This window comes from Punica granatum, chromosome 1 (assembly GCF_007655135.1).
Source record: "Punica granatum isolate Tunisia-2019 chromosome 1, ASM765513v2, whole genome shotgun sequence".
Lineage (NCBI taxonomy): Eukaryota > Viridiplantae > Streptophyta > Magnoliopsida > Myrtales > Lythraceae > Punica > Punica granatum.
The window spans coordinates 16,542,259-16,569,252 of NC_045127.1; the positions used below are offsets into that span (position 1 = coordinate 16,542,259).

Here is a 26,994-nt window from a genome sequence, read left to right on the forward strand (position 1 = left end):
CAAGTGCCAATGTAAAGTTGTAATAATCTCGAAGGGCGCTCTCATGATGAAGAAGGGACTGTTGTGGAAGGGCCTATAGGTTCTGCAAGGAATGCCTTCTACGACAACATTCAAGTGTTCGATTCTCGAAAAAAAGTACTTGGATTCACGAAGGGATGGCGGGGACTTGCTTGGAACTGATAATGCGAAAAAGTATAGGTTGTACACACGTGGTAAGGCCTCGAAAATCCTTATCAGTAATGTGGTTTTTGATGTTCCTACTTTGATGTCAAAGAGATCGAGAGCTCATATCAAGGACAGGTGGATAAACCTAGGAGAAAGGTGGAGCTTGGGCCGAAAGCTCCGATAACTCAACTTAGCGTGGAGATTATTCAGGGTGGATCTGAATGGATGCCGAAATCTTTGCGGTGAAATAGCTTGCAAGCGGGAGACAAGCGAAGTAAGCAGTTGAGACTGCGAGAATGTTGTGGGTTTGCGTAGTTGTTGGTTTCATGTGATGCTCTAAAGTCGTGAATACGACTTGTTGAAAGATCTGTTTTGGAGGGTGCACCATACTGAAGCTGAAGAAGCCTAGCACCTTGGAATAGTCCAAGGGTGGCTTGGACTTGAGTGGTTGCACAAGATGAGGTGGAGCCCATGAAGGGCTATGACAAAGAAGGTCAAGTCTAGATCGATGTAGACTTGGTGAAATACGAGCCAAGGTGAAGATTTGTTAAATATGTCTCAATGGAGAACTCGAAGACCAAAAGACCGGAGTGGTAATGAGATCAGACGAAAAAGAAAGGGTAAGATCTCGGATTATCCTGAAACTATATTTTTTATTTTGTTGGGATTTCGCTATATATCTTAGATCTTTAAATAGAGAAATTATCTCTTAGCTATGTTTGATAACAAAATCAAATTTTACTTAACTTAACTTAACTTTATTTTTCCCTCAATTTAACAATAAAATTATTATTTTTTAATTTTTTCTTCAAATTCTCTCTCATACTCTTTTCTTATCTATTATTTAAATTAATTTTTTAACACTAATTTTTCTCAACTATTCAACACTTTTTCCTCATTTCAACAACATAATTATTACTTATTTATCTTCTTCTTCAAATTCTCTCACATATTTGTCCCAACTACTTTTGTCTTCATTTTTTCAAATCAAATTCAATCAAACTTAACTTCATTACCAAATGTTATATTAATGCCAATTCTAAAAATAGAATGAAGAGACTTGGACCAAAGAAAACAAGTTGGAATCTCGAAAAGCGCATTTATTTAGAGGAAGAATTATCTTAAATACTCAATTTTTCAAAATTACGAGAGTAATGTCCTTCATAATTTTTAATTCCAACAGAAGAAAAACATATAACGCCATTTGCACGGTATGTGGTATGTGCTAGTTCCAATTAAATGTCAAAAATATAAAAAAAGAAATAAAGGTTGTGAGCTCAATAAAACAATATGTCAGACACTAAGTAAAGAACTACACACCATAATGTGTGTTAGCATCACCTATAATATGTGGTAATTTTAAAACATTTTGCAGAAATATAATTATTTTCATAATATCTTCATATATATATATTGATTATTTTATATACATGTTAATAGAAAGTTTAGTAATTTTAATATCACATTATAAAGTTGGAAAAAAAAAGTTGACAAAGAGAAGTATGTGAGCCGTACGACCTAGGGAAGCGAGAAGAGAGAGAGAGAGAGAGAGAGAGAGAGAGAAGAGTAGTGAAGTAATAGGTAGTTAGATTAAAAAAAAAGTTATAGGTAACTATAAAGATATAAATTGATTTATGGTCTCCTACCCAAAAAAAGAAGAAAATTGTGGTCATTTTTGAGAGAAGGAGAATTACCCCCATTATTAATTTGTTAGTATAGATATAGACATAAGGCATATGTTAAGGTTTTTTCAATTTTATGAGGGTTTTTCATTTGGAGAGGATACGTAACAAAGTTTGATTTTAACTTATCTTAACTTAATTATTCCCTCAATTCAATAATACAATCATTAATTTTTTATTTTTTAAAATTATCTCTCATACTTTTTCTTATCTAATTAATTTTTTAATATTAAATCATCTCAACTATTCAACACATTTCTTCAATTTTAACATTTTTTTATTCAATTCAACAACGCAATCATTACTTTTTTTTATCTTTTTTTTTCAAATTCTCTCACATACTTTTCTCAAATACTTTTGTCTTTATCTTCTAAAATAAAATAAATCAAATTAAATTAAACTTAAGTTTGTTACTAAATAAGGCTTGTTTGGTTTCAAAGTGTGATTTTAAAATTACACTTCACTTAATTCTACTCACAACAAAACAAAATAACTTATACAAAGTTAAATGGTGAGTCCCATTTATACCATTATTTTTTCCACAACAAAACAAAATAACTCATACAAAATTAAAAGGTGGGCCTCATACATAACCATTTATACCACTCTTTTTCAAAATTTGATTTTAAAATTTTACTTTGAAACCAAACGCAACATATGTTACAATTTTATATGTGTTGCCCTTTCATGCTTAGCTTAAATTTCTCCCTTAATTAAATTACGGTTGACCTAAGGTTTAATATTTGGTTAATTAGATTCCGCTGTTTATTTATTAATGCTTAAAAATGCTGTATATGCAAACGTAACTATGCTCGATAATAACTATAAAATAATTGAAGTAATAAAATAGAATTTTTATATTTATTATGTATTAATTGCTTTTTACATAATTTACTGGCAGGTTTTTCAAGGCAAAAAGTTTATTCCTTTTAGTTTAATTTTTAAAATATCGCGCATCTATGGATAAAGAAATTAACATTATGCTATGATTTTACTTTCAAACTGTATAAAAGCTCATCCATTCACGGAAAAAGGTTAGTTCCTAAAAAATATGAATAAGAAGTGCGTAACAATTCAGAATTTTGAACAAGATAATTTTTTATTGGAGCACATACGTCAAGTACTAACTCTTCATCGTTCATAGAGATGATCAATGACTAAACTATACATGGTTTTCATTTTTTTAAATATGTCATTTAACTCTTGGATGGCATAAAAATCCAAAGCAGATATATGGCAAAATAAAAGATTGCATATTTATATATCATATGTACGTGGTATGTGCTTCCTTCTTCTTTTTTCCTTTTTGATAATATTATTGTAAGTTGATATATGCCTCTATGAGAAAATCTTGTGGGTAAAAGATATATTACGCGACATATATCGGGTATAAGACTTAACAAAAAATTTAATTTTTCTTGGAACAGAATTATATATATGATCACTTACTTGAGCCTTCAAAGAGGAACAGTAGCTACATCATCGTTCTTCCAGATAATACCGTATAGATTTATTTCCTCGTGCATTTAGAATATCCTCAAAGATTCTTTGCATATTAAAACTTCCACAACTAGGCATGCGGAGCTGACTGTGTGCTCATGGAACTGATTATAAGTACGTTTCACCATCTATCGATTCAATACCCCGAACAGATCCTGACTGTTGCGTCGTCTACCGACCGATAGTGTTGTAGAAAGCCCCTAGCAAACAAATCGGAGCCATATGTTTCTAATTCATTTTCAATTGGTCAAGAAATGTGCATGATACGTCGATGAGATTGGGCGACAATGAACAAACCTTCACCTAATTTGAGCACAGTGGATCCTCCTTTCAATCCAACCGACCTTTTTAATTTGAGAAGTCAACGCATTCCGTGGTCAGAAATATAAGGCCTGGCCGACCAAATTATGTGGCGAATATATACGGTTCGGCGTGACCATTGAAATTGGTATCCTAGATTAGGATATATTTCTTTTTTCGGTAGTAATTAGAATATATATTTCATATAAAATGTTTAATATCTTACTGTTAAATAATTCTCTTATAATGTTAATTAACACCTTACCGTTAAATTATAATTCTCCAAATATATGCAGGCCTTTTCACATCGTCTATAATATTATCGTACACTGGAATTACTAGATTATATATATGTACAGACCTCAAAGACTAATGAGGTGGTACCTCATTTCATAACGCGCTAATATTCCAAGTTTTATATCAGTAGATCAAGTCTTCATTGATGAGATTGAATAAGGGAATTGGAAAGGTTTCCTTATTTACTATTTAACCCGCTTGTAATAATAGTACTTTCATAATGATTTCTTAGTCAGAGTACTACTACTCCAAGTTTCAGATTAGTGGATCAAGTCTCTTTGAAGACTTGAGAGTAAATACGGGGACTGGAAAGGTCCCCCTAGCTATCTATGGATGAGTAGGTTTTCTCCGAAGGCTTATTAGGATACAGTAACAATTCTTAGATCCCCTTGAGTCCTAGTGTAAGATATGGCTCAAATCGAATATTGAGTGGTAGGGTTCGGCCCATATAATTATACCATGTAAGAGTTGCTACGCGAATCTTCCCCGAATCACTTTTACTGATAAAAAATGGTACAGACCATAGAGTTTAGTAGTGCGTAAGTGCACTTCATAAAAGAGCCGACAAGAAATTTCTCATCCTTTTATATATATATATATATATATATATTTAATTACATTAACATTTTTTTTCTGAATAATAATTACATTATATAAGACCACAGAGTTATAAGACCACAGGGTCATCAGAGTTAGCAATCAAGTTGACTAATTATATAAGCAAGGTTACTTGCATAAAAGGGTAAAGTTTAAATAGGCAGGACTACCGGTTCTGTCATCCAAACGACGAAAAAATTGCCAATAGTACGTTAAGGCAATCATTTGGGCTAATTTGCCTCTTAAACTTTTTATTGGTGGACAATTGATCCACGGTTGAAGAAGAATGGTGGTATAATACAGTATTAATCACATTTGACTGAAATTAATAAGTTATGAATTCGATTTTGTTCAGTAGAAGTTGTAATGTTACTTTATTTTTATTCTCCTATCCCTAGCTATTGCGTTTATTAATGTTACTTTATTTTTATTCTCCTATCCCTAGCTATTGCGTTTATTAATGTTACTTTATTTTTATTCTCCTATCCCTAGCTATTGCGTTTATGTCTCTATAACCCATAAATAAAGGGAAAAAAAGAAGGGAAAAAAAAAAGAAAGAAGAAAATTGAGCCAGTTGACAAAGTTTTCCTTCCATACAATTCAATTTCAAAAATAACAAGCCAAAATATGAAAAACTACTAAGATTCATGATCTTTTATGTTTAAGCCACATTCACACATGCTTGGTTGATTCCCATCGTCGTACTGGTAAAACCATACGGTTGATAGATGAGGTCGGCTATTTAACATAGGGCGGCTAGCTGGATGAGGTCGAACCTTAAGTTGTTGAGGCAGCCTAGAAAAACCGAGAAGGCCTCTGTGCGGACCAAATTTGGTTCGAAGAGGCTATGCATTGAACCATAAAAATAGTTAAAATCAACATTAATTAAGGAGGGTGTGAATTATAGTTTTCTTTAGGTTGATTGGAGCAATAAAATATTTTTATTAATGACGAGCAAGCATACCGCCTATAGTTTTGAAACAATACATTGCACTCTAGAGTCGTCCAACCAATTAAATAATTTTTCTAACATTGCCCTAATAAGATTAGGACGCAGTTAAATTTAGGTGAATAATGTCGATGAAAGTGAAACTAACAGAATTTTAGTTAGGTTTTACTTTCTTTTCTTCTTTTTTTATTTGTGTACCATGATATCCTGATATCCAATGGACCCCGAATAATCCAGTTCGAGCTGGATTAGATACTAAGGGAGAGAAAACATACCAATAAAAGCTAGGTTTTACTTTTTTTTTTAAGTAAAATTATGGGAGACATTGCTCTCGCAATTTTAGGGGATCGAATATTCCCTTCCGACAAGTGCGTTTCTCGGGACTGAAACTTGTGTTATTCTCCTCATGAGAGTTGGAGTACCACTTAACCAACTCTTTGTTGGTGAAGCTAGGTTTTACTATTATGGTCTATCTTCCTTACAACTCAAAAATTCAAAATAATTTTATTTACCTAAATAATTTTGAGGGGCTGATATGGAAGGGCAGCACATTGAGCTCATAGACATGATCAAGTTGGAGAGAAGTCAAGATATATAGGGCCAATTGCGGACGGTCAATATCCTTCCAAATCAGCTGAACTGTTCCAACACCATGCCATCACAAGCATATCACATCTTGGAAAAGAAAGAAGAAGAGGAGATAGAGAATATAATGCCATAGCGCACATTTTCGTATGTCAATTATTTGATTTTCGCTATACGATTATCCGTTACCCTTATTAAATATTTAGAATTTTATTTTATTATATTAAATGTACGAACTTCTTTTATAATAATAAAAAAAACACACACACAATCCTGGGAAAAGAAAATAACCTTTTGAGAATTGCATATTTGGCCTTTTCTTTTTGGTAATCATCTCATCCCATCCGTTCGTGCGTAAAGGAGAGGGAAACCAGCCGACCAAACCAACATTTCATGCATCAGTGGCACGACAAACTGAGACAATATGCTGACAAGGCTGCCATTTCCGGCATGTGTATGGGTTCGTGAAGTTCTCATGCAATACCCTTAACCCTTTAATTATTATGCTCATATATACACACCATGCATGCCCTGTAACAGTAATCATGATATCACCCAATCCTATACTTGTTATTCAATTAAAAACAAATTTGTTAAAAGATAAGTAAGTTCAACTTGAAGAGTAATAATATTATATGAGCACTTGTAGTTCATATTAATTCATCTTTTTCAATTAGCTAGATCGTGAATATTTTTTAGGGTATTTATTCCTTTCAAATGAACTTAATCATTACCATGCATGTAATTCCAACATATAAAATGAACTAGAGAAAAGAGAGCGTAATCATTACCATGCATGTAATTCCAACATATAAAATTAATTAGAGAAAGAGCGTAATGTGGTGTGCATTCGACTTTCGTCCAAGTATCAAGAACTTTTACCTTTGATTTTCATCATTAATAAACCCATTTGTGCAGTTTTATGTAGTTTTCTCTTTTCTTATACTAAGTTTATTTGTCTTCTTTATAATAATTGAAAAAAAATAATATTAACAATCTTGACCATCTTAATACTAGTCTCCCAAAGAACTTGATTCTTTTTTTTTTTTTCAGTGTAATACGTAGAAACTCAAAAAACAAAAGCTGGACATTAAGAAACACAAATACGCAGTGGGTATGTCTGCTCCAATATTTTGGTCAAGTAGGAGCAGAATGCGTGCCCATAGGAAAGTAAGGTACTCTTGGCCAACTACTTCTAATCAATGTATATAAACGTTTCGGAATGCTCTTTTTTTCGTTATAAAACCGCGGATACACGGAAGTCAAGGGATCTCGATTAATTCAAGTTCAAATCGGACTAATTCACTAAGAGTAAGGGAATATAATGGTCTTCTATTCGTGAATTTTCTTCATTTTCAAGAATCGAATAAGAGATCTTACTTAAAAATAAGATGTTATTAAATGATCCGAATCAACCCATTTTGATTGTTCTGGGGTACTCTTGCAAAGTACATTATATTGTATAAAAGTGATTATATTGGATTAAGTGAAATGATGCCCTTAAATCCCTCGGGAGTCATTAATGTCTATTTTCCTTTTCTTTTTCTTTGGATGTCTATTTTAGATATTGATATTTTAAAAACTGATAACTCCGTGAAAACCGAGTAAGAAGATCATATTTTGGGCAATAATTGACTGCTAGGGCTTAGAGTTGGTCTTGTTTTAGGTTGATTTTCGTTTAGGTTTAGTTTGAGTTCAGTTTATATAGGTTTAATCACTCTTAAATTGTTTTTAGTTGACTTTTCGATTTTCCCACGAACTTTCAGTTATTGATGTCATATGTAATGTTTTAGAGACAAGTTGGAAGCATAAAGGAGCCCATGGATCGTGATGGAAGCTCGGGATTGTTTGAAGAAGAATGAAGAAGCTTCCAGTATTTTGTGATGTAGCACAAGGGCCTCAGTGCGGTAGCACTCTATGTGCATTTGGATCACCAAAAGCCGTGTGGCAGCACACGGTGAAGATTGTTGCAGCACACTACTCTGTGAGTGCCCAACCGAAGATTTCGTGCATCAGAAGTAATTTTGGGCAATTTTGGGCTAGAAAACATCATGATGGAGATATATATTTTGTACTAGGATATCTTGAAGGCCAAGTCTATAACTCAATGGATTTCTTGTCTCATTTTAGGAATTTACTTTGGAAATTTAGGAAATTAGAATTATATATTTGGTAGAGAATTTTTTGGGATACTTCTGGGGATATTTAAGGGCCTCTTGGCTGAACGTAAAACGGGAGTCGACATTAGGGAAGCAAAGAAAAACGTTGGAGAGCAAAAAGGGATGAACATGAAGACCGGAGACGACCCGAGCCCAAGACCGGCTGTGTTTTTTCGACTTCTCTTTTGTCATATCTTTGTTTTATCATGTCTTCTTTGACCACTTGCTTATTGATTGAATGATTATGTTTATCCTATTCTATTCTTAATGCTTCTGATTGTCTGATCATCAATTAGATTGTTCTAGCAACTTAGATGAACTTGGGAATCAGATTCTAAGTTTAGGCTCTGAATAATATAACCTAAGATTAATTCAAGTCGGGAAACAAGATTAATTTGTGAGGGGATTAGGGGCAATGAATCGCCTTAGGTAGCCAATTCGGGTTCAATCATAATGGATTCTCACTAGTCGATTGCCTAGAAATAGTGTAGTCGATTTGATACATGGAGATACATTCTCGTAACTATCGGAAGACATGCGAGAAAATAGAAAATCCTAGGTTAACAAGAGAATCAATCAGTCAATACTAAGTGAAGGAAGTGATCGGATTAGGATTAGCCTTAGAAGAAGTTGTATGCTCTAAGTATCTTATCACCATTGGATTATAATTTTTTATTAATTTTCTTGTTTTATTTTAGTTAATCAAATCGCTGAAAAATCTATCATTTGAATAAAAGACTATTGTTCTAATCCTAGTAATTAGTGGTAGCTTAGATCAGTTCTTATGAAAAAGATACTCTACTCACTATTTATTACTTGTTCGATACGTATACATGCATGCTCATTGTTAGATTTATCGCAATAGAAACTCTACGAAAAATGCATATATTGAACATTTTTCAGTTGTAAAGGAGGCCTGTGAGATATATATTATCCTTAACAATGTTCTTGGATCGAATCAGATGGTTGACGAGTTAATAACGAAAGGGAGATGGAGCAGAGGACAATGGCATTTACATGGATATCCGAGCAATACTCTAACTTTGTTCTTCCCGATTATAAAGAAGGTCTATAGCCTTGTGGAAGGAAAGGGAAAAAGAAAAGGGAGCACGGACGTTCTCTTGCTGATATGTCACAAGTTGTCTTCTATAATATGTCAAACGTTCATAAATTTTGTTGAAAGGCTTCCTTGTGTGATATGTCAAACTTCTTACCATAAAAGGCTTTTTGGAAAATCAAAAGATTATCAGACTAGTTGGCTTAATTAATCCAGTTACTCGATCATGGCATATACCCAAAATCAGAAAAAGTTAGTTAAAGAAAAGCTTCGCTTTATTAGAGCACGCAACTATATGAGCCGAGAAAGTCCTATTTCTTCACGGAAAAGAGAGAGAGAGAGAGAGAGAGAGAGAGAGAGAGAGAGAGAGAGAGAGAGAGAGAGAGAGAGAGAGGGATCTGATTAATCATTATGCAAATGATGTAATAAATTAAAGAAGTTCCAAGTTGACCCACAAAGAATAAATACTAGTTATTCCCTCCAAAGATCCCAATATATACCAAGTCCAAGCTACTCAATTCCACCTCATGTGGCCTTTCAAATGAATCTTGGGGTACCTATAAAATCATACTTTATTTTGTTCCCATTAAAAAAACAAAAAATAAAAATACCAATTATGAGAATGAGGTCAATGTTAAACCGAGCTCTTAGTGGACGGACGATATCGATATTGTAGGGTATAATACAATTCGGAACTCACAGAAACACTTCATGGCCAGGTCAAGCCAACGGCTGGACCAAAATTAATCTTGGCTGAGGATATTTTGTGCTTGAACCGAAAACTAAATAGAAAACTAAATTTAATAATAATGAAAAGAAAAAAGAACTCAATTATTGAACCAATGCACGCTTTCATCTCTTCTTGGAGCCACCCACACACTCGAACATTATTTTATCCGAACTGAATTTTGAAATTCTCCACTGAGCTGGAGATCTATAAATTGATGAAGCCCTCTGAAGGAAGAAGGAAGAAAGAAAGGAAAAACGAACAGGGCCAATTGGCGCAGAGGTTTGATTGATATGGGACTGTGTGTGTCATCCCCTGTCTCTTCAGAGATACATAACAATGAGAGCACTGACCAAGAGATCTTCCACGAGAATGCTATCTACTGTGAAGCTGAGGGAAAGATTCATCTTCCTAATGGCACTCAGGGCATGGTTGGCTCGGTTTACTCGAGGACTGGAAGCAAAGGGCTTAACCAGGACTCCGCCATCCTCTACCAGGTACGCGTGTCTTCCGCGATTCCAGATATTGTGACAGGCTTAAGAACATCTAAATAAAGGATCAAGCGAATCCATTACTGAAGTTAACAGTTATGCTGTTGGTGCTCTCATAAACAGTCCCTCCGAGCATTCATCTTGCCCATTTTTCCTTTAAATCACGGCTTTTCTTATACTATTCGATGCTTGACTTTGGGATTCCTTTTCTTATGATCGTTTGTTTCCTGAACTATAACACGATAGTGTGATTCACCAGTTCGGAACGGTCCCATAAGGGGTTGGATTTTTGTTAAGAATAAATTTCCATGTTTTGTAATCAACCAAAGATTTTTCAACATGTTTCATTTTGAATTTCCTATGTACCAACAAAGTCAAAACCTATTTTAAATGAAATGAAGTAACTGGAAGCCGTTTTATTTATACACTATGCCCAGTCCCTATTGATTCGGACCATACTAATTGGCCTTCGCGTTCCCTCTTTTGTTAGGGCTATGGGATGCACGATGGAGCGTTTTGTGGAGTTTATGACGGGCATGGGAAGAATGGCCACCTCGTAAGCAATATCGTCAGGAACCGATTACACTCTCTCGTTTTGAACCAAAAGAACACCCTCGCAGGCATAAAAGTGCCATCGCTGCAATACAAAGAAACTGAGGAAATCACATCGGAAGAAACCGAAACATCCCGGATGTGGAGCAAGGCATGTGCGAGCGCGTTCAAGGTGATGGACAAGGAGGTCAAGCTCCAAGAGAATATAGACTACTCCACAAGTGGAACCACCGCGGTGGTGGTAATACGGCAGGTTCGACATAAATTTACATGTTCTCCTTGAAAAAATAATTTTTTTCGCAGTTAATTAATTTGAAAAGTTTATAAATTTTCTAATGGAGTTTTAAAAGAGAGAAATAGGAAAAAAAAAAAAGTCCAATAGCACGTAATTGCCTTGCCATGACTTTTACTTTTTCGACTTAAATCCTTCTTCTTCAACTTTGTCTGATCAAGTCCCTTAAATTTCAAGAAGCATATAGTTTAGCCCCTCGATTAGGAATCTGTCATTGACTGAGGAATATATATAAACACATGTGGCAATCTCCATGGCTTCATCAGGCAAGTCATGAATCCTCAACTCGGTTATCCTAATGCCAATTCGTTTTAGACAATTCATGATCGAGGCCATGGAGATTGCCAATCGGTGCTCATATAGGTTTCTGAATAAAGGGTCCTCCAATGCCAAACAAGGGCAAAAAACCCCTTGATAATACAAAGGATTGGCAAGGTTTCTCATGGAGGGTCGTAATTAGATTTTGAGCAAAGTTAAAGGGCTTGACCAAACAAAGTTGAATTAGATGAACCTAGATGGAAAATGATCCAAAATTTGGGGGTTCTTACATGCTTTTGGACCATTAGAAAGGGTTTTTGTGCTAATGGGGGAAGATCGATGACAGGGTGAAGAGCTTGTCATAGCAAACCTTGGAGACTCAAGAGCTGTGCTTGGGAGATTGACTGAGGATGGACGGCTCAGTGCTGTCCAATTGACTTCTGATCTGAAGCCTAGTGTTCCAAGTAAGCCCCAATTTCAATTCATTTTCTATGGTTTTTTTATTTATTTCCAACTTTTAATTTGTATTTCGTTCATTTCTTTTCATTTCGTTCCATTCAAGTATAAAGTGTGAGGTCGATCAGTTTTGGACTAACATTGACCTGTTTATATGGTTAGGTGAGGCGGAACGAATAAGGAAATGCAACGGTCGGGTCCTTGCCTTGAAGGACGAGCCACACATACAACGGGTGTGGCTCCCACACGAGGACATGCCGGGGCTAGCCATGTCACGTGCCTTTGGTGACTTCCTACTCAAGAATCATGGCATCATCGCCGTACCTGACATCTCCTACCACCGCATCTCTCCCGAGGACCAGTTCGTAGTTCTTGCCACTGATGGGGTACGTAACATGAGATACATACACGTGTGTATATATGTGATATTATATCATGTGTCGAGATAACTCAGATGGATTGTTTTGTGTTATCCATTTGAGCAAAGTACAACACAATAAAGTATACTTACATCGTTAGTCTGATTGTATCATCATCGTTTATATACAGGTGTGGGATGTGATGGGCAATGATGAAGTCATGGCAGTGGTTCGTTCAGCAATGGAAGTCGGGAACCCCACGGCCAAGGCAGTCGTGGATGCGGCGGTGTCAGCATGGAAGAGGAAGTTCCCGTCCTCAAAGATTGATGACTGCACCGTAGTGTGTCTCTTCTTGCAAAAGACACAAGACAAGGACGCGTCCTAATTTATGGAACACAAAAACATTACGAGGAGATTTATATTTGCATCTCCGTCGTTCGTCTACAGACTTGGAGGAGAAAATACCGACAAAGAAGGAAAAGAAGGGAAAAAAATAGAAAGGAATGATATGAAGGACATTTGGGGAATTTTTTGAGCCCAAAGATGTATGTATGAAGTGTATCACTTATCACTTATCAGAAGAAAATGGATTAGCAGATTGCAGATCAAATAATAGTAATGCAATTAAAGAAAGTAATATAATTGGATATAAGTTATAACAGTTTAAAATTTTAAATTGGAAATGAGCATAAAAATCTGTATAAGCCCAATATAAATTTAAGAAAAAAGTACAAAAATTCTCATTATAATTTGGGATCGAGACAAATTGAACCATGTGTTTTTATTATGGACAATTAGCCCATGTGGTATACTCCATTAGCCATATGAGGTTACGATGTTAGTTTTTTTTTTCATTTTTAGTCATCAATCTTTAACCTTTTGATCATTCTGATTCTAAATCTTTTTTCTTTTATTATTTCTATCCTCAACTTTCCATTTTTTTCATTTTAGTCCTAGAAAGAAGATCGAAAAGGAAGGAGGGGTCGGGGCCGCCGATCGGTGACCCCGAACTTTCCATCGAGGTCGCCAGCTTGTCGACTAAATCATGTTAGTAATAACAATCAATTCCAATATGTTGAACAGACATTCCAATCTTTAGCTCGTACAAGATACGGCGACAGGATAAACTGACAGCTAGTAATTCAGTTATAGTATATATATATCATGTTTATTGTACGTATTCATGCTTAATTATTTTATAAGTTATTATCCTATATGCTTTTATGTTTTTAGGCGAATAATGCACGTGCTGGCAGTGAAGATCAAATCCAAGATGTTCAACAAACGATCAACGCCTCAGTCCGTAAAAAGCTACGCGTTGAGCAAAAGTCTAATATGGAATTACGAGTTCTATTTGCTGAGGTGAATTGGTTAAGTGGGTATATACTTAGTTATGGTGAACGTTAATCATGCTTATATTTTTACCAAAGTTATGCGCCACTAGCTAGCTGTTCTCCTTTCATGCTATGAAATCTTTTTTTTCATTCGAATAAAGTGCGTGCTGGCAAGGATGCTGATTGCTCAAACCGATTGTGTACTTTACTTTATGAGCTTCTTCTTCAAATCATATGTTTTCTTCCACTAATGGATGCAGTGAAGACGAGTATCTTATCGAAAAGGTGGAGGCACTTGTCGCCGGTACCCAAGGATGACGCCAACGACCTCGGTGGAGGGGTCGGGGTCGTCGATTCACAGCTCCAGCTCGCGAATCGATTGAGAACTCCAACTCGGAGTCCCTTGTCGATTCTAGGATTGGGGCCGCCAATCGGCGACCCCAACCCCTCCACCGAGGTCGCCGGTACCCACGAAGAACACCGGCGACCTTGGTGGAAGGGTCGGGGTCGCTGATTGGCAGCCCCGACTCCTCCTTCCATTTTGATTTTATTTCTAGGACTAAAATGAAAAAATTAAAAGTTGAGGATAGAAATGATAAAAGAAAACAATTAGAACCAAAATAATTAAAATACTAAAGATTGAGGACTAAAAATGAAAAAAAAACTAACGTCGTACCTCTTATGACTAATAGAGTACACCACAAGGGACTAATTGTCCCTAACAAAAACAAATAATGCAATTTGCCCCACCCCTTAATCACAAGGAGAGTTTTTGTACTTTTTCCTAAATTTAATATGAAACAAGTAACCCCCTGCCCTTCATCGATTGCTATGCACGAGATCAATAGAAGTGGAGCCCGATTGCCGAAAACTGAACCTAACTTACAAAAAGATTGTCCAAAATAGAAAAACACTAACAAAAGATTAATTTCGTGTTTCAAAACGATCACTCGAAGGGCGACTTATCTTTGGCATCCACTGCATGAGAAGAGATCATTTGTTAGATGTTTACAGGCAGAAATTTGAGTTCACCAAATCTCATCACATCGAATCATCAAATGTCAAAACGGGTAAAATTCCTCTACTGTAAATTATGTGTTATCCCTCTTTTCCTCTGATAAAACCGAAAAGATGACATAGTAATGGTCAAAATGTACATCCTATGCACAAAAGGCAAACTAGAGCAAAGAAACAGTAACTCAGCCACCAAAGTTGCAGTATAGAAATGCACTTCTCCTCAGGCGATTCCCCAAACTCTCCCATAACTAGAGAATACGAATCGGCTCAAATTATAGCTCCACAACCGTACAATAAGTCAAACCTCGGTGGATGCAAATTTCACTCTGCTCCCTCTGCATCACCTACTATGTCCTCGTACGAGACTGGGACTCTCATACGATCCTTGATGGGTTTTCGAGTCTCTTCACTACAGAAGTGCCCACCTTGACTTTCTACATGAGGTGAACTATCAGAAGCCTCGGGATTACTGGCAGGATTTCCCTCTGAGGTTGGATTGGGAGATGCCTTATTTCCTTGCCCTGCTGCAAGTGCGGGATTCTGTGGCTTAAATTGCTTCTGCAGGAAGACACAGAATGAAACCTCAAAACCGCTATATTATACAGTGCGGCATTAATGAAAACTTCTCGAGGAAACAAATCAAAGGGTAATTCCTACAAAATCTAGAAGATCCACCTCAGCATAGATAAGAGCACACCAGAAAACAAATGAGCATAGTACTAAGTAGAAATGGAAGAGTCATCTAATGACCACCACACAATCTAAACAGCCTCATGAGATTTTTGTGTCTTCAATTTTTGTTTGGCAGGATAGCTTATAAGTTCATTCTATACAGTTTGGACTGAAGATTTCCGATCGATATAGCAATAAATAGATCTTATGAGGTGCGTGTTGATAGGAGAATAAAAGTGAATTGTCAGTTTTAGTGCATATGAAATTACATTAGCATAAGCCCTCATAGAGCAAACTAGCATAAGCTACTATGGGACTTCTAGCAATACATAAATTGTTTCTTGTATAACAAAAGGTTGCTACATGTAGTGAATGTAATCATTACTTTCCTTGATCAATAATCTATGTAATTAACTTAGACAAACCACAAAAACAAAAATTGGAAATAAACTTGTTAGTTTGCTTATGTTTATAAGGGAGTTGTGTTTGATCAATAATCTATGTAACACAACAGTATGTTGTGTTTGATTTCAGAGTTGAGTAGAGTTGATTTTTTATTTTAATTGGTTTGTAATGATTGTGTTATTGAATTATGAGAAGAATGAAAAAGTAATAAATAATTGAGAGAAAGTAATGATTGTGTTGTTGAATTGTGAAAAAAAAAGTAATGAATAGTTGAAAAAATTTAGTAAAAATTGAATTAAATGGTTGAAAAAATTGAAGAAAAAGGGAAAAGTAATAATTGTGTCGTTAAATTGAAGATAAATGGAGTTAAGTAGAGTAGAGTTAAAAATTGATTGTAAAACCAAACATATTTGGAATTACGAGAAGTCCAATTTGCAAATAACCACCTACTCCACCCCAGAATCTATGTTATCGTTCTACTTATAAGTGTGTTTTTTTCAAAAGTTGTATCAACATATATTGCCAAACACACCACTTATAAAAACACTACAGAGTAAATTTGAAAATTGATCCTGCAAACAAGTTTTGAAAAATACTCTCTGGGACACTTCCAAGCAGCTGCTAGATTGCTAAGGTATGTGGATATGTAAACCTATGCTTATTAACTCACTAAGTGCAAAAGCAAAAGGGAATGTCAACACGAACCTCAAATTCCTTTGCCCTCTTCATGATTTCTCTATAGGCATTTGGTTCTCTTACTTTGATGATGCCCCAGAGTATCCCTCCGCCTGTTCTTTGGCGTTTCCCATCAGCAGTTACCTGACCCCCACAAGCCTGAATTGCATCAACCTGAAATCAGCAAGATCTATTTTATCAGTTACAAGATAAACATCCATTGATTGAAAGTTCCAACAAGAGGCCTTGGAGAAAAATTCAAACTACATGATAGAGATGAGTTTCACATGAGATACTCAAAAGAAAAGCAGAAGGTAGATAAAAAGCAGTGGACACTCACTTTGCCTGACATAAGAAGTAAATCACCAAATTCTCTTGTATCTTACAAGTTCAAGAGTTTACGCTTGTAAATAGGCATCTTTAGCAATATCAGTTATACAGTAACCAAAGTATATCAACCATGAGCGACCACTTTCTTTGATTAAACTGAGTAATAATGAGCCACTCACAAGAGACCACCCAACAACAGCCCAACAAAGGCAAGCTTGCAAGGATAATTTATGTTAGAATATTTGCCAGCTTTGAGCACTTAAATAATTGAAACAAACTCTTAACCGATAGCAGCTCTGACCTATGAACATGAATTTCAAGCTTTAATAGCTATTCGAGTTGAGGATCTAAGGTAAAACGAAATCCTCTGACACTGACTACAAGCCTGTGAGGTTCTGACATAGTCAGCTCAAGAAGCTTGCTGAGAACCCGAAACATGCCACAGATATATCCCATTGTGTAAAACGTGATCTATTTGCAAACTAGCTTGATTTTGATACCGATCCTGTGATTAGGTTAGCTTTGACCTTAATACAGAGTATACATGAGAGACACAGCCTACCATAGCATCAACTCAAGCCAAAGTAACTCCTGAAAGAGAATTAAATGTGCTAACTTGCCTCGGCACAACTAAGCTCTACTAAAATGACAGATATTGCTCCAATACATATAAGAAATGCGACTAGAAGCTTCAAGCTACTTTCAGACAGATTCCAATATATTAGTTCCACAGCTAATAGAATCAATGTATCCAGCAAATGGAGGGGGGAAATAATTAAAAAAGCAGTTCAGGCAGGGATATTGGTAGGACCACAAAACTAGAAGCAACTAGCAGCACTTCTAGAAAATTGGCAAAGAGGACGGAGAGGTGATAACCTTCAGAATGAGACCACATGGAAGAGGACACATTTTATATATAACAGCATGAATTGACTTTTTTAGTGAATTTTTAAAGGTCCAATACAATAATCCTCCAAGGAAATGAAATCAGTAAAATCTCCCCGGGGGAAGCAGCCCTTAGACAGCTACTCACTGGCCAAATTCATAATCTCAAAACAGGATTTCAGAACATAACAGATAAAAAATAATAGAAAGCACCAAAAAGTCATAGCAGAAAAACAGACAAGCCATGAAATAGAAATAGTGTGTCTACAAAGAACTGAATCTTTGAGGAGAAAGAGCAAAAGCAGCAATAGCTCATAAAAACAAAAGCAATCATCATAGACATCTCATCACACATGCAAAGCAGAGAAGCCTAAACATCACTTATTAAACCAATAAAAGAAGATTACTTCCAAATATTCTTCAAAGTAATACCTATTTGAATGCATATTACCTTCTTCAAAGAACATCGGATCATTATACAGATGGCACTTTAAATGCATATACTCATCGTCCATATACTCTTAATAAATTGAACATCACAGCATGTAGAAGGGTATATACTATACCTCTCTGACAATATCACTCAATGCAGAAACCCCGAGACAACCAACAGCAGTGTACACCATGTAGGACTTCTTTTCCCTAAGTCTTTTACAAGTATCAATAACAAATCTGCAAAAATTGAAGGTGGAGAAGATTACTACCTCAAACATCAGCAAGGAAACCAACAAAAAGATTAAATATAAAGCGTAATGATACTTCCATTTTCCATTGCATCTATCATTGAAGCATAAAGAGGATATCAACAGGAGGAACAATGCAATGCAAGTCAGGTATGACTCTGAGCTGAAACAAAAGTTAACAGTAAGCATCAAATGAAAGAAGTGCACTGCCTACAGACATTCTCAACCAGGATGTTTCTCATCGCTCCCCCAGCAAACCACCCCATCACACAGTTCAAGTCGCTCTAAGAACCACAAAAAACCTCTGCAGGAAGAACCCCACGAACTATTCAAGTTAAACCACCACAAGATAAAGGTAAGATCTCACTGTACGACAGCAAAATTTTCGGCTTCAATCTCGAGGCCAGCATGACCATAATTTCACTACCTGTTAATATCCGTGACATTAGTCTCTGGGCCACTCCTCTTCCTCTTATTCTTCTTCTTGTTGGCCCTCCGCCTGCGATTTTTACTTCCCTTCTCTTGCTTCAAACCCTTGGAATCATCGGCACTGGACTGCCTCTGATCATTCATGGAATCGGGGTCGACTAACTCACCCTCCTCGGCATCAAGCATCTCAATATCTCCATACTCGTCCTCCGTCAAACTGGCCTCTAACATCTTACCTCCCTCCTCCATTGTACGCAGCTGAATCAACACGTAGTTTCGAAAGGCATTAGCAGCAGTACTCATCAACAACAAAACAAGACACGAGCGTATTCAGATGTTATACATGGAAACGGGAAAAAGAAAAAACGATCAAAGAAATCACAAAAATGAAAGGGAAAAGAAAACCCATTATGCTCTGGCGTTGGAGAACAAGAACACATACTTGAGACCTAACAAGAACGGAAAAGACAAGCGAACGAAGAAGCGGACGGAGGGGGAGAAGAAGGGCAATCGGAACTTACGAAGTTAGGGTAGAAGACGGCAATATGAACCGGAAAGCGACCGACGGAGAGGCGGGAGTGGCTGTGGTGATACCGCCGCAGCCAGAGACTGTTGAGGGAGGAGAAGAAGGGAGCGAGACCTGCCTGAAACGTGATGTGACAAGCAACCGGGGAATTTGCAATTCAGTCCTCATAATAAAATCAGATTTGCAGACCAGTTTATATATATATATATATATACATATATATATTTTTTTTTCGATGGGATGTCGATATTTATTTATGTTATCGATTTATTCTCACTCAAGTCTCAATTTGCTCTCGATCTCATCATGAGATGATTCAGTCGATTCTAGCTAGAAGGAAGTTTTAGAAACCAAACCCATAAAAACAAAAGTACTAATTGTTTTTCCTTATACGATTCGATTTCATTACGTGTTTTTAATTTAGTTTGGATAGCGGAAAGCCCTACCAAAAATTGTCACCGACACTATCTTGGATAAGAGTAAGGTGGCCTTCCAAAGGTCATCTCTACGCCAATCAACTCCGTAAGCCACGGTTGATGTCGCAAATGGCCTTTCCTTACAACCTCATGGCAACTGTCCTTTCAAGTAGTAGTGTTTTTGAACTTTGTTTTCTTTTTTTTCCCCCCTCCCCCAATACTTCGTTTTGTTTTTCATAAAATTGAAAATAGTGCATATTTAAAGTTATTTGAAGATTATCCGAAAAGTTAGCAATTTTTTATGTACTTTTTCTTCAGCCAATAAACATTTTTTATTGTGCAATACTATTTCAGCTTGTCCTTTTGGCCTCCGGGCTTCGAGATGCAAAACCAAAACCAAAACCAAAAGCGAAATGAACATGTAATTAATTGTAAACCAAGTCGAATCTCAAGGAAACCGAACTGGTCGATTGCTTATGGTTGAGGAAAATTGTAAACGATTTCCCCTTTTTTATATTCTCCTTATCGTAAATGATAAATAAGAATGAAATTTATCGGCTACTTCGGGCCCTCTTTTTACCGAGAATGAAAATAAAAACAAACGAAATTTAATGAATTACTCCTCGTAAAAAAAGATACAAAATAAATGTCAAATTTATCGAATTATATTGCACTAGTCCTATAATTTTAGGATTCTTGAAAAATAATATTTTTTAAATAGATAATGGATTTTATTTAAAAAAAAAGGGATATTCTCCGTGATCAATTTTTTTTCTGATTGTAGGAGATATACATAAATCTATGGAAAAATAAAAAAGCACGGTAATTTTTTTAATTAAAAAGAAACACTAATTTTCAAAACACCCGAAATTGGGTGTAACTAAACTAGTTGTATTCCCTCTTATATATCCAATCAAACATACAAAGCACTGCTAGAGGCCACCATATTAGGTTTACGCCACATAGTTATACTTTTTTTTAGTATAAAGAAAAAGTGGTTAAGAAAATACCATAACGCTAAAAATTGAATTTGAAATTTTTTGATTCTTAGGCGACGGATGTGGCATTGCATCACATTGATGTTCCCATTTGATTTTTAGTTTAGAAGCTCATGATTGTGTGTCCTTTCGGTTGTTGTTAACAATAAGATAGAGCATTAGCTACTCTTGACAGGGTACCATGTCAAGATTTAAGGACTCAATCGAGACAAAACAAAAGTAGAGGCGTCATATTTGAAAAAAGAACAGATTGTGACCAAATTCAAATTTTTGTTTGATATATAGAATACTTGCTTGCTCATAATAAACTTCCTCCCTCCATCAGCTCCTCCCCTCCAATCATCATCAACTACCAGTCTCTGCCATGAGCCGCCCCTCCACCGCCATGGCCAGCCTCCTCCTCCTCCTGTTATTCGCCGTTGCCGGCCTCTCCTCTGCCGCTCGGAACCTCGACGGAGACGTCATAAAGCTCCCATCCGAGTCATCCAGATTCTTCCACAACGATGGCGACGCCGACGGCGATTCTGTCGAGACCCGCTGGGCGGTCCTGATCGCCGGATCCAGCGGCTTCTGGAACTACAGGCATCAGGTTCTGCTTCATCTTTGTTCCGATGGATTTTCGAAATTTGTCCGTTTGGTTTTCGTCTTCTGGAAGAAAGGTTTCGTTCCTACTTTCTATGGGTAGCTTTTGGGGGCTTCTTAGCAGTTGGCGCATCGAGTGTCCTTCTGAAAGATAATATATTAGTCTGAAAGTGCCTTTGAGTTAGCATGGAAGGACATGAATTACTTGCAGAGATTATATTACATTGTAGAATGAGATTGCGGAACAGATTACGGCAAGTGTTGGATGAAAACGTAAACGAAATGAATAGGTGGGCTTAATTTTTCATTTATTAGCTTTGTTCCAGCTGCCAAGTTAGTATTTGGAACTCATTCATGGATGTACTTGGTTTCTATTTTTAGATGGCCGAAGCTGAATACCATATGATACCGACAAGTTCACTTTGAGAGGAAGTGTGCTTCCTGAATCGTTCATATTAAATTCCTAACCTTGTAAAATACAGTGCGGAACTTTCAGTATCTGGGACATCTTTAGTTGCAAAGCTTTGCAGATATTGCAAATAGGACAATGATTCCTCGACTTGGAGCTCCTTAACTCTTGAGTTCATTTTTACGAAATGCATCTCAGAGAATGAGTTCAAGACATGCATGTGGCCAAGTCTTTGAAAAGATGCTGAAAAATGTTCTGGGTGGGTTTGAAGGTGGTAACCACTCATACAACAATAAGCAGATGAACAAATAATGTATGACATAAGAGAGAATATGATTAATACTTGCAATACAAAGTTCTAGGGAACCCCTCTTACATCCTATCAACAACCAGCTCAATGAGCAACGAGTCAACCTGACTGTTTTGTGCAGTCTATTTGTTTCGTAAGCGCCACATACATTTAAAGCTCAGGCAAGAAGTTTTTGCTTAAAAAGAAATACAGATTGGTTTTAGCAATGCTTACTTAATGGCAACTGAGCTTTCTATTTCAACATTTTTTTCCAGGCTGATGTTTGCCACGCATATCAAGTCCTGAAGAGAGGAGGATTGAAGGATGAAAACATTATTGTGTTCATGTATGATGATATTGCATCCAATGAAGAGAACCCCAGGCCAGGAGTCATCATCAACAGTCCTCATGGAGATGATGTTTATGGAGGAGTCCCCAAGGTCTGATACTTGATTACCTCCGTCCAATTACCAGAAGGAAAATGCAACGGATCAATTTTTATTTTTTTCTTCCTGACTCTGGTCGCTCTGGTGGCAGGATTATACTGGCGAAGATGTCACAGCAAACAACTTTTTTGCTGTTATACTTGGAAATAAGAGTGCTCTTACAGGCGGTAGTGGGAAGGTCGTGGATAGTGGTCCAAATGATCACGTCTTCATATACTATTCTGATCATGGCGGTCCTGGAGTGCTTGGTTAGTATCTGTAGAAGTTATGTTGTCAATTTCTGAGTTTTAGCTTCAAATAATGTTCCGTTCATATTAGGCACCATAGGGGATGTCATGGGGCGAACACTACCTTCATATCAAAATCAATGAACCAACAAAATCCTCGTCTCTTAATAAGTTCATTGTATCTCCTTGTCCTTGAGATGAGATATATCTGCTGAAGTCCCACCCCCCCCCAATCTCCAAACACCACAAGTTTCAGTCAATTGTCTCACCTGTTAAGTTTGTGTTTTGTCTACTCTTGCTTGCCAATGGCCAAAAAAGGATCAGCAGTCGTGGGAGAAGATAACAACAATCATACTATATTGGCATTACAGAATCACTGGGGTGGGCCTAGAATGGTTGCGTTTGTGGGCATTAGAAACATGTCAATTTCCATTTTGAAAGGACATCTAAGTTCATTTATTAGTTTTCACTTCTATTTTCTCTCTCTTCTCAAAGCTAAATGATATCCAAGATCATGTTCTTTTCAGATTCTTAATGATGGGACTGATGGAGTTCTTTGCACATGATGTATTCTTGCAGGAATGCCTGCTGGTCCTTTCCTCTATGCTAATGATTTGATAGATGTCTTGAAAAAGAAGCATGCTTCAGGGACTTATAGAAGCATGGTGAGTTATTCTTCCAAACGCACTTCTTATGTGCTGTTTTATTTATCTCTTTTTATTTTATAGTTTTTGGTAAATCAGTGGGTTTCTAATGCAATCTTTCCTGATCGTGGGGATGGAAATTGCAGGTTTTTTATCTTGAAGCTTGTGAGTCAGGAAGTATCTTTGAAGGCCTTCTTCCTGAAGGTTTGAACATCTATGCTACGACTGCAGCAAATGCAGAGGAGAGCAGCTGGGGAACTTATTGCCCTGGAGAGACTCCTGGTCCTCCCCCAGAGTATGAGACATGTCTGGCTGACTTGTATAGTGTTGCTTGGATGGAGGACAGGTAATTTCCTAGCGCTTCCCGTAAAACCAATGTAATATCAACATCTTCATGGTTCACAGATAAAGTAATTCTGGATGCAAATATTTAGAGCCAAAATGATCTTAAGATCGAGTCGGGAGGCGTTGTGGTGAGATTTAGATTGATTAATTAAAATTGTTGTGAATTAACTCAAAGTTCTAAACAGAATGATTATTTTTTCTGAATGAGATCTCGAGTAATTGGGTAGGCCACTCTGGAGATGGAGTTAATTGAAGTTGAGAGGACATTTTCTTTAACCAAATTATGTACTGCTATTATTCTTATGTACAGCAGCTTAAATGCTATTATCTGTAATTACAGAAAGTAGAATTCTTGTGTTATGCCTTAATGTTTTCAGTTTTTTTTTTTTGGATGATTAGTTACTCTGTTGGAAAAATAATACTTTCTTTAAGGGACTGAATCCTCATGTCTTATGTGTGCAGTGATGCACATAACATGCAGAGGGAAACTTTGCACCAGCAGTATGAATTGGTAAGAACTTCAATCAAAATTTGCATTTGTCAGCAATGATAAGATTGGATGTAGTAGATATTAACCATGCATTTTAGGTATATTGTATTATTTTTTCTGTCTCGGCTTATTTATGTTTGGGCATACTTCGCATTCTAATACAGAATGCCTTCTCTGTGAAATGGCGTCTTAATTGCTGGATACTTTTCTTATTTTGCAATCCTGCCTCTAATAACAGGTGAAAAGGAGGACTGCTAATGACAACTCTGCTTACGGTTCCCATGTAATGCAATATGGTGACATAAGATTAAGCATGGAAAATCTCTACCTGTATATTGGTTCCAATCCTGCAAATGATAATCTCACTTTTGTGGATGACAATGCCTTGAGGCCTTCCTCGAAGGGTGTTAACCAACGGGATGCTGACCTCCTCCATTTCTGGCACAAGGTCTGTCATGCATCTTTTATTATCCTTTTAAAGTTCCATCTCAAGCATTGAATTAGTGGCGTTCGAGTAAATGCCAATTTCCAATTTTGTGCTGCAGTCATCTATTTCTACTGGTTAATGATATATATATTGTTGGCAATATAAGTAAGTCAGTCCACACAAAATTGAGAAATAGCAACTGTAAGGAATTTGAGGTTGCATTTAACTAATGGAGGTTTGGGACCTGCATTAAGCTGGAGTGAGCATTATTAACTCTTGATCCTGATCATGTAGACCAAGGCATTTTGGGATTATTATTCGGTTTCAGCTTTTTCATATTCATCAAACTCAAATCCTCTTTTCTTATTTGCAGTTTAAGAAGGCCCCGGAGGGCTCTACCAGGAAATCTGAGGCTCAAAAGCAGTTTGTTGAAGTTATGACACACAGAATGCACGTGGATCACGGTATAAAACTGATAGGGAAGCTTCTTTTTGGAATCGAGAAAGGTCCAGAGGTTCTGAGCAGTGTTCGATCTGCTGGACAGCCTCTTGTTGATGATTGGAGTTGCCTTAAAGGCCTGGTAATTACTACAATCCACTACCTAGCTGTTTTCTTCAGTTTCGAAAACAGAAACATCATATGCAATTCGAGTGAGTTGGATACGAGGAAACACCTTGAAAACTGGGGTAACTGTAGCTTGAAAATTGATGATATGGGAGAAGTTCAATCAGGCTTTTAATTTAGAGTTGAGTATTGCCGGGCAGCTCGACCAGGAAGTCTTTAGCATTTTTAAATATGAGAATTTACTAGGTCAGGTATGACTGCCCAGTTTTATGTGTAGGAAAGTTGATTTTTGGCAGCGTGGCCAAAATTATTTCACAGAATAATAATTATACAACTCATTGGACAGCCTTTAGTACTAGACAATCCTTTTTAAGATATGAATGAACCTACAAAATGTTTGTTGCTGAATCTCTTTACAGGTGAGGACATTCGAGACTCACTGCGGGTCCCTCTCTCAGTACGGCATGAAGCATATGCGAGCCTTTGCAAACATCTGCAATGCCGGGATTACCAAGCGGCAAATGGCGGAAGCATCAGCTCAAGCCTGTGACCGTATCCCACAAGGTCCTTGGAGCTCTCTCAGCCGAGGGTTCAGTTCATAAAAATTCTGACAGAAAAGTGCTCTGCTGATTTAAAGAAATCTGTGGATCATTCCGCCTCAAAATTGTTATTCCATGTAAATAGTGTTTGTGGCGCGGATGCGCTTAAGTAGTTAAGTTCATTGTACTGGGCACGTTGTCTGGGTATTTTAAGGGTGGATCTCTGTAATGCGGCGGGTTGACACATACATTGCCTGCATTATCTCCGAATGGATTAGTATCTTTTGCGGAAGACTTTCGGAGTCCGGTAAAAGTACTAGGCACAGGTACTGGAATAGGGGCATGGCTTATCATTTGACTGAATGACTTGCTGTTACGAACATAAACGCATTGACGTTCAATAGTTATTATTAACATGATGCATATTTTAAGTGAAGTTTAGTTAAATTAAATAGAGTATTAGAGAGTTTTCTTGGAGAAGCAACACCTGTGTCTACTACATTGACAGAGTCTCGAACTAACTAATGAAGTTGTAGTCGAATGGTATCTTTCGAATTAATCGAATAAGTTGGATAAATCAGTTCAATCAAAGGAGCTTATTAGTGGCAAAAGTCGGGAAGGAGCAGCACTCCCAGTACAACATCTCTTAAAAGAATCTTCAAGGATCAAATATTGAAAACCGAGAAAATCTTAAAATGGTTATCTCACATTAATATATACATAAAAGCAATCGATTTGTCCATCTCTCGCCCAGCCACATCTCAAAGTTAAAAAATGGAGAAATCGCGTCATCAAATTATAATCTATTTCAAGAGGCTACGTTGATCCCTCTGGTGAAAAAATATCGTCTTTTTAATTATATAACTATTATATATAGAATATTTTAAATTTAATGAAATATAGTATTGACAGCCGAAGATAACGTAAAAACTTACGTTATAGAAATAAATATATGATTTTGATTCAATAAAATATAGAGTGGAGCTAAATACACATCCCACATATCTAGGGTCATCCTTTTGACGGTAGATGGACAAAATTATCCTTAAAATAGTGGGTCTACAAGATTGGGTTTTATAAAGGATGAATAATGACTTTATCTATTTGCCATAAAAGGAGAGGTCCTAGCCATATGGGCTGTATATTTAGCCCCAGCCTAGAATATAGTGTAATTTTTATATTGGCGGGTTTAGATATATACGTTTGATGCATTATAGGAATATAATATATATATAT

The 26,994-nt window shown here is 36.6% G+C and overlaps 3 protein-coding genes across 4 annotated transcripts; 2 read left to right on the forward strand and 1 right to left on the reverse strand.

The window, feature by feature from the left end:
- Nucleotides 1–10,143: 10,143 nt before the first annotated feature.
- Nucleotides 10,144–13,078, forward strand: LOC116186977 (probable protein phosphatase 2C 72). Its single transcript, XM_031515576.1, has 5 exons — nucleotides 10,144–10,515; nucleotides 11,000–11,314; nucleotides 11,958–12,075; nucleotides 12,230–12,453; nucleotides 12,617–13,078. Exons 1-5 carry the CDS (start codon nucleotides 10,312–10,314, stop codon nucleotides 12,809–12,811), a joined length of 1,056 nt encoding a protein of 351 aa, XP_031371436.1. The 5' UTR covers nucleotides 10,144–10,311; the 3' UTR covers nucleotides 12,812–13,078.
- A 1,661-nt stretch (nucleotides 13,079–14,739) lies between these two features.
- Nucleotides 14,740–19,539, reverse strand: LOC116193064. 2 transcript variants are annotated; one of them, XM_031521814.1, is made up of 5 exons: nucleotides 19,378–19,539; nucleotides 18,855–19,114; nucleotides 18,311–18,416; nucleotides 16,560–16,703; nucleotides 14,740–15,335 (listed from the first exon to the last, which is right to left on the reverse strand). In XM_031521814.1, the coding sequence occupies exons 2-5, from the start codon at nucleotides 19,103–19,105 to the stop codon at nucleotides 15,099–15,101; spliced, it is 738 nt and encodes a 245-aa protein (XP_031377674.1). In that variant the 5' UTR covers nucleotides 19,106–19,114; nucleotides 19,378–19,539; the 3' UTR covers nucleotides 14,740–15,098. The 2 variants fall into 2 exon arrangements, with proteins under 2 accessions (XP_031377674.1, XP_031377673.1); XM_031521813.1 differs by having other exon boundaries at nucleotides 14,740–15,332; nucleotides 19,378–19,537.
- Nucleotides 19,540–21,091: 1,552 nt separating this feature from the next.
- LOC116190925 (vacuolar-processing enzyme-like) lies at nucleotides 21,092–26,121 on the forward strand. Its single transcript, XM_031520193.1, has 9 exons — nucleotides 21,092–21,385; nucleotides 22,352–22,516; nucleotides 22,614–22,770; nucleotides 23,329–23,414; nucleotides 23,540–23,739; nucleotides 24,201–24,249; nucleotides 24,467–24,676; nucleotides 25,029–25,235; nucleotides 25,639–26,121. Exons 1-9 carry the CDS (start codon nucleotides 21,161–21,163, stop codon nucleotides 25,819–25,821), a joined length of 1,482 nt encoding a protein of 493 aa, XP_031376053.1. The 5' UTR covers nucleotides 21,092–21,160; the 3' UTR covers nucleotides 25,822–26,121.
- The last annotated feature ends 873 nt before the right edge of the window (nucleotides 26,122–26,994 follow it).

Excerpts from the sequence above, each read along its gene's own strand:
- LOC116190925 (XM_031520193.1), top strand. The coding sequence starts at position 21,161 with ATGAGCCGCCCCTCCACCGCCATGGCCAGCCTCCTCCTCCTCCTGTTA. Across the intron at positions 24,677-25,028 it reads TCCTCCATTTCTGGCACAAG|TTTAAGAAGGCCCCGGAGGG; the intron begins GTCTGTCATGCA and ends TCTTATTTGCAG. Across the intron at positions 25,236-25,638 it reads GGAGTTGCCTTAAAGGCCTG|GTGAGGACATTCGAGACTCA; the intron begins GTAATTACTACA and ends ATCTCTTTACAG.
- LOC116193064 (XM_031521814.1), bottom strand. The coding sequence starts at position 19,105 with ATGGAGGAGGGAGGTAAGATGTTAGAGGCCAGTTTGACGGAGGACGAG. Across the intron at positions 18,417-18,854 it reads AATGTCACGGATATTAACAG|ATTTGTTATTGATACTTGTA; the intron begins GTAGTGAAATTA and ends CAATTTTTGCAG. Across the intron at positions 16,704-18,310 it reads TGAGTGATATTGTCAGAGAG|GTTGATGCAATTCAGGCTTG; the intron begins GTATAGTATATA and ends TGCTGATTTCAG.
- LOC116186977 (XM_031515576.1), top strand. The coding sequence starts at position 10,312 with ATGGGACTGTGTGTGTCATCCCCTGTCTCTTCAGAGATACATAACAAT. Across the intron at positions 10,516-10,999 it reads ACTCCGCCATCCTCTACCAG|GGCTATGGGATGCACGATGG; the intron begins GTACGCGTGTCT and ends CTCTTTTGTTAG. Across the intron at positions 12,454-12,616 it reads TAGTTCTTGCCACTGATGGG|GTGTGGGATGTGATGGGCAA; the intron begins GTACGTAACATG and ends GTTTATATACAG.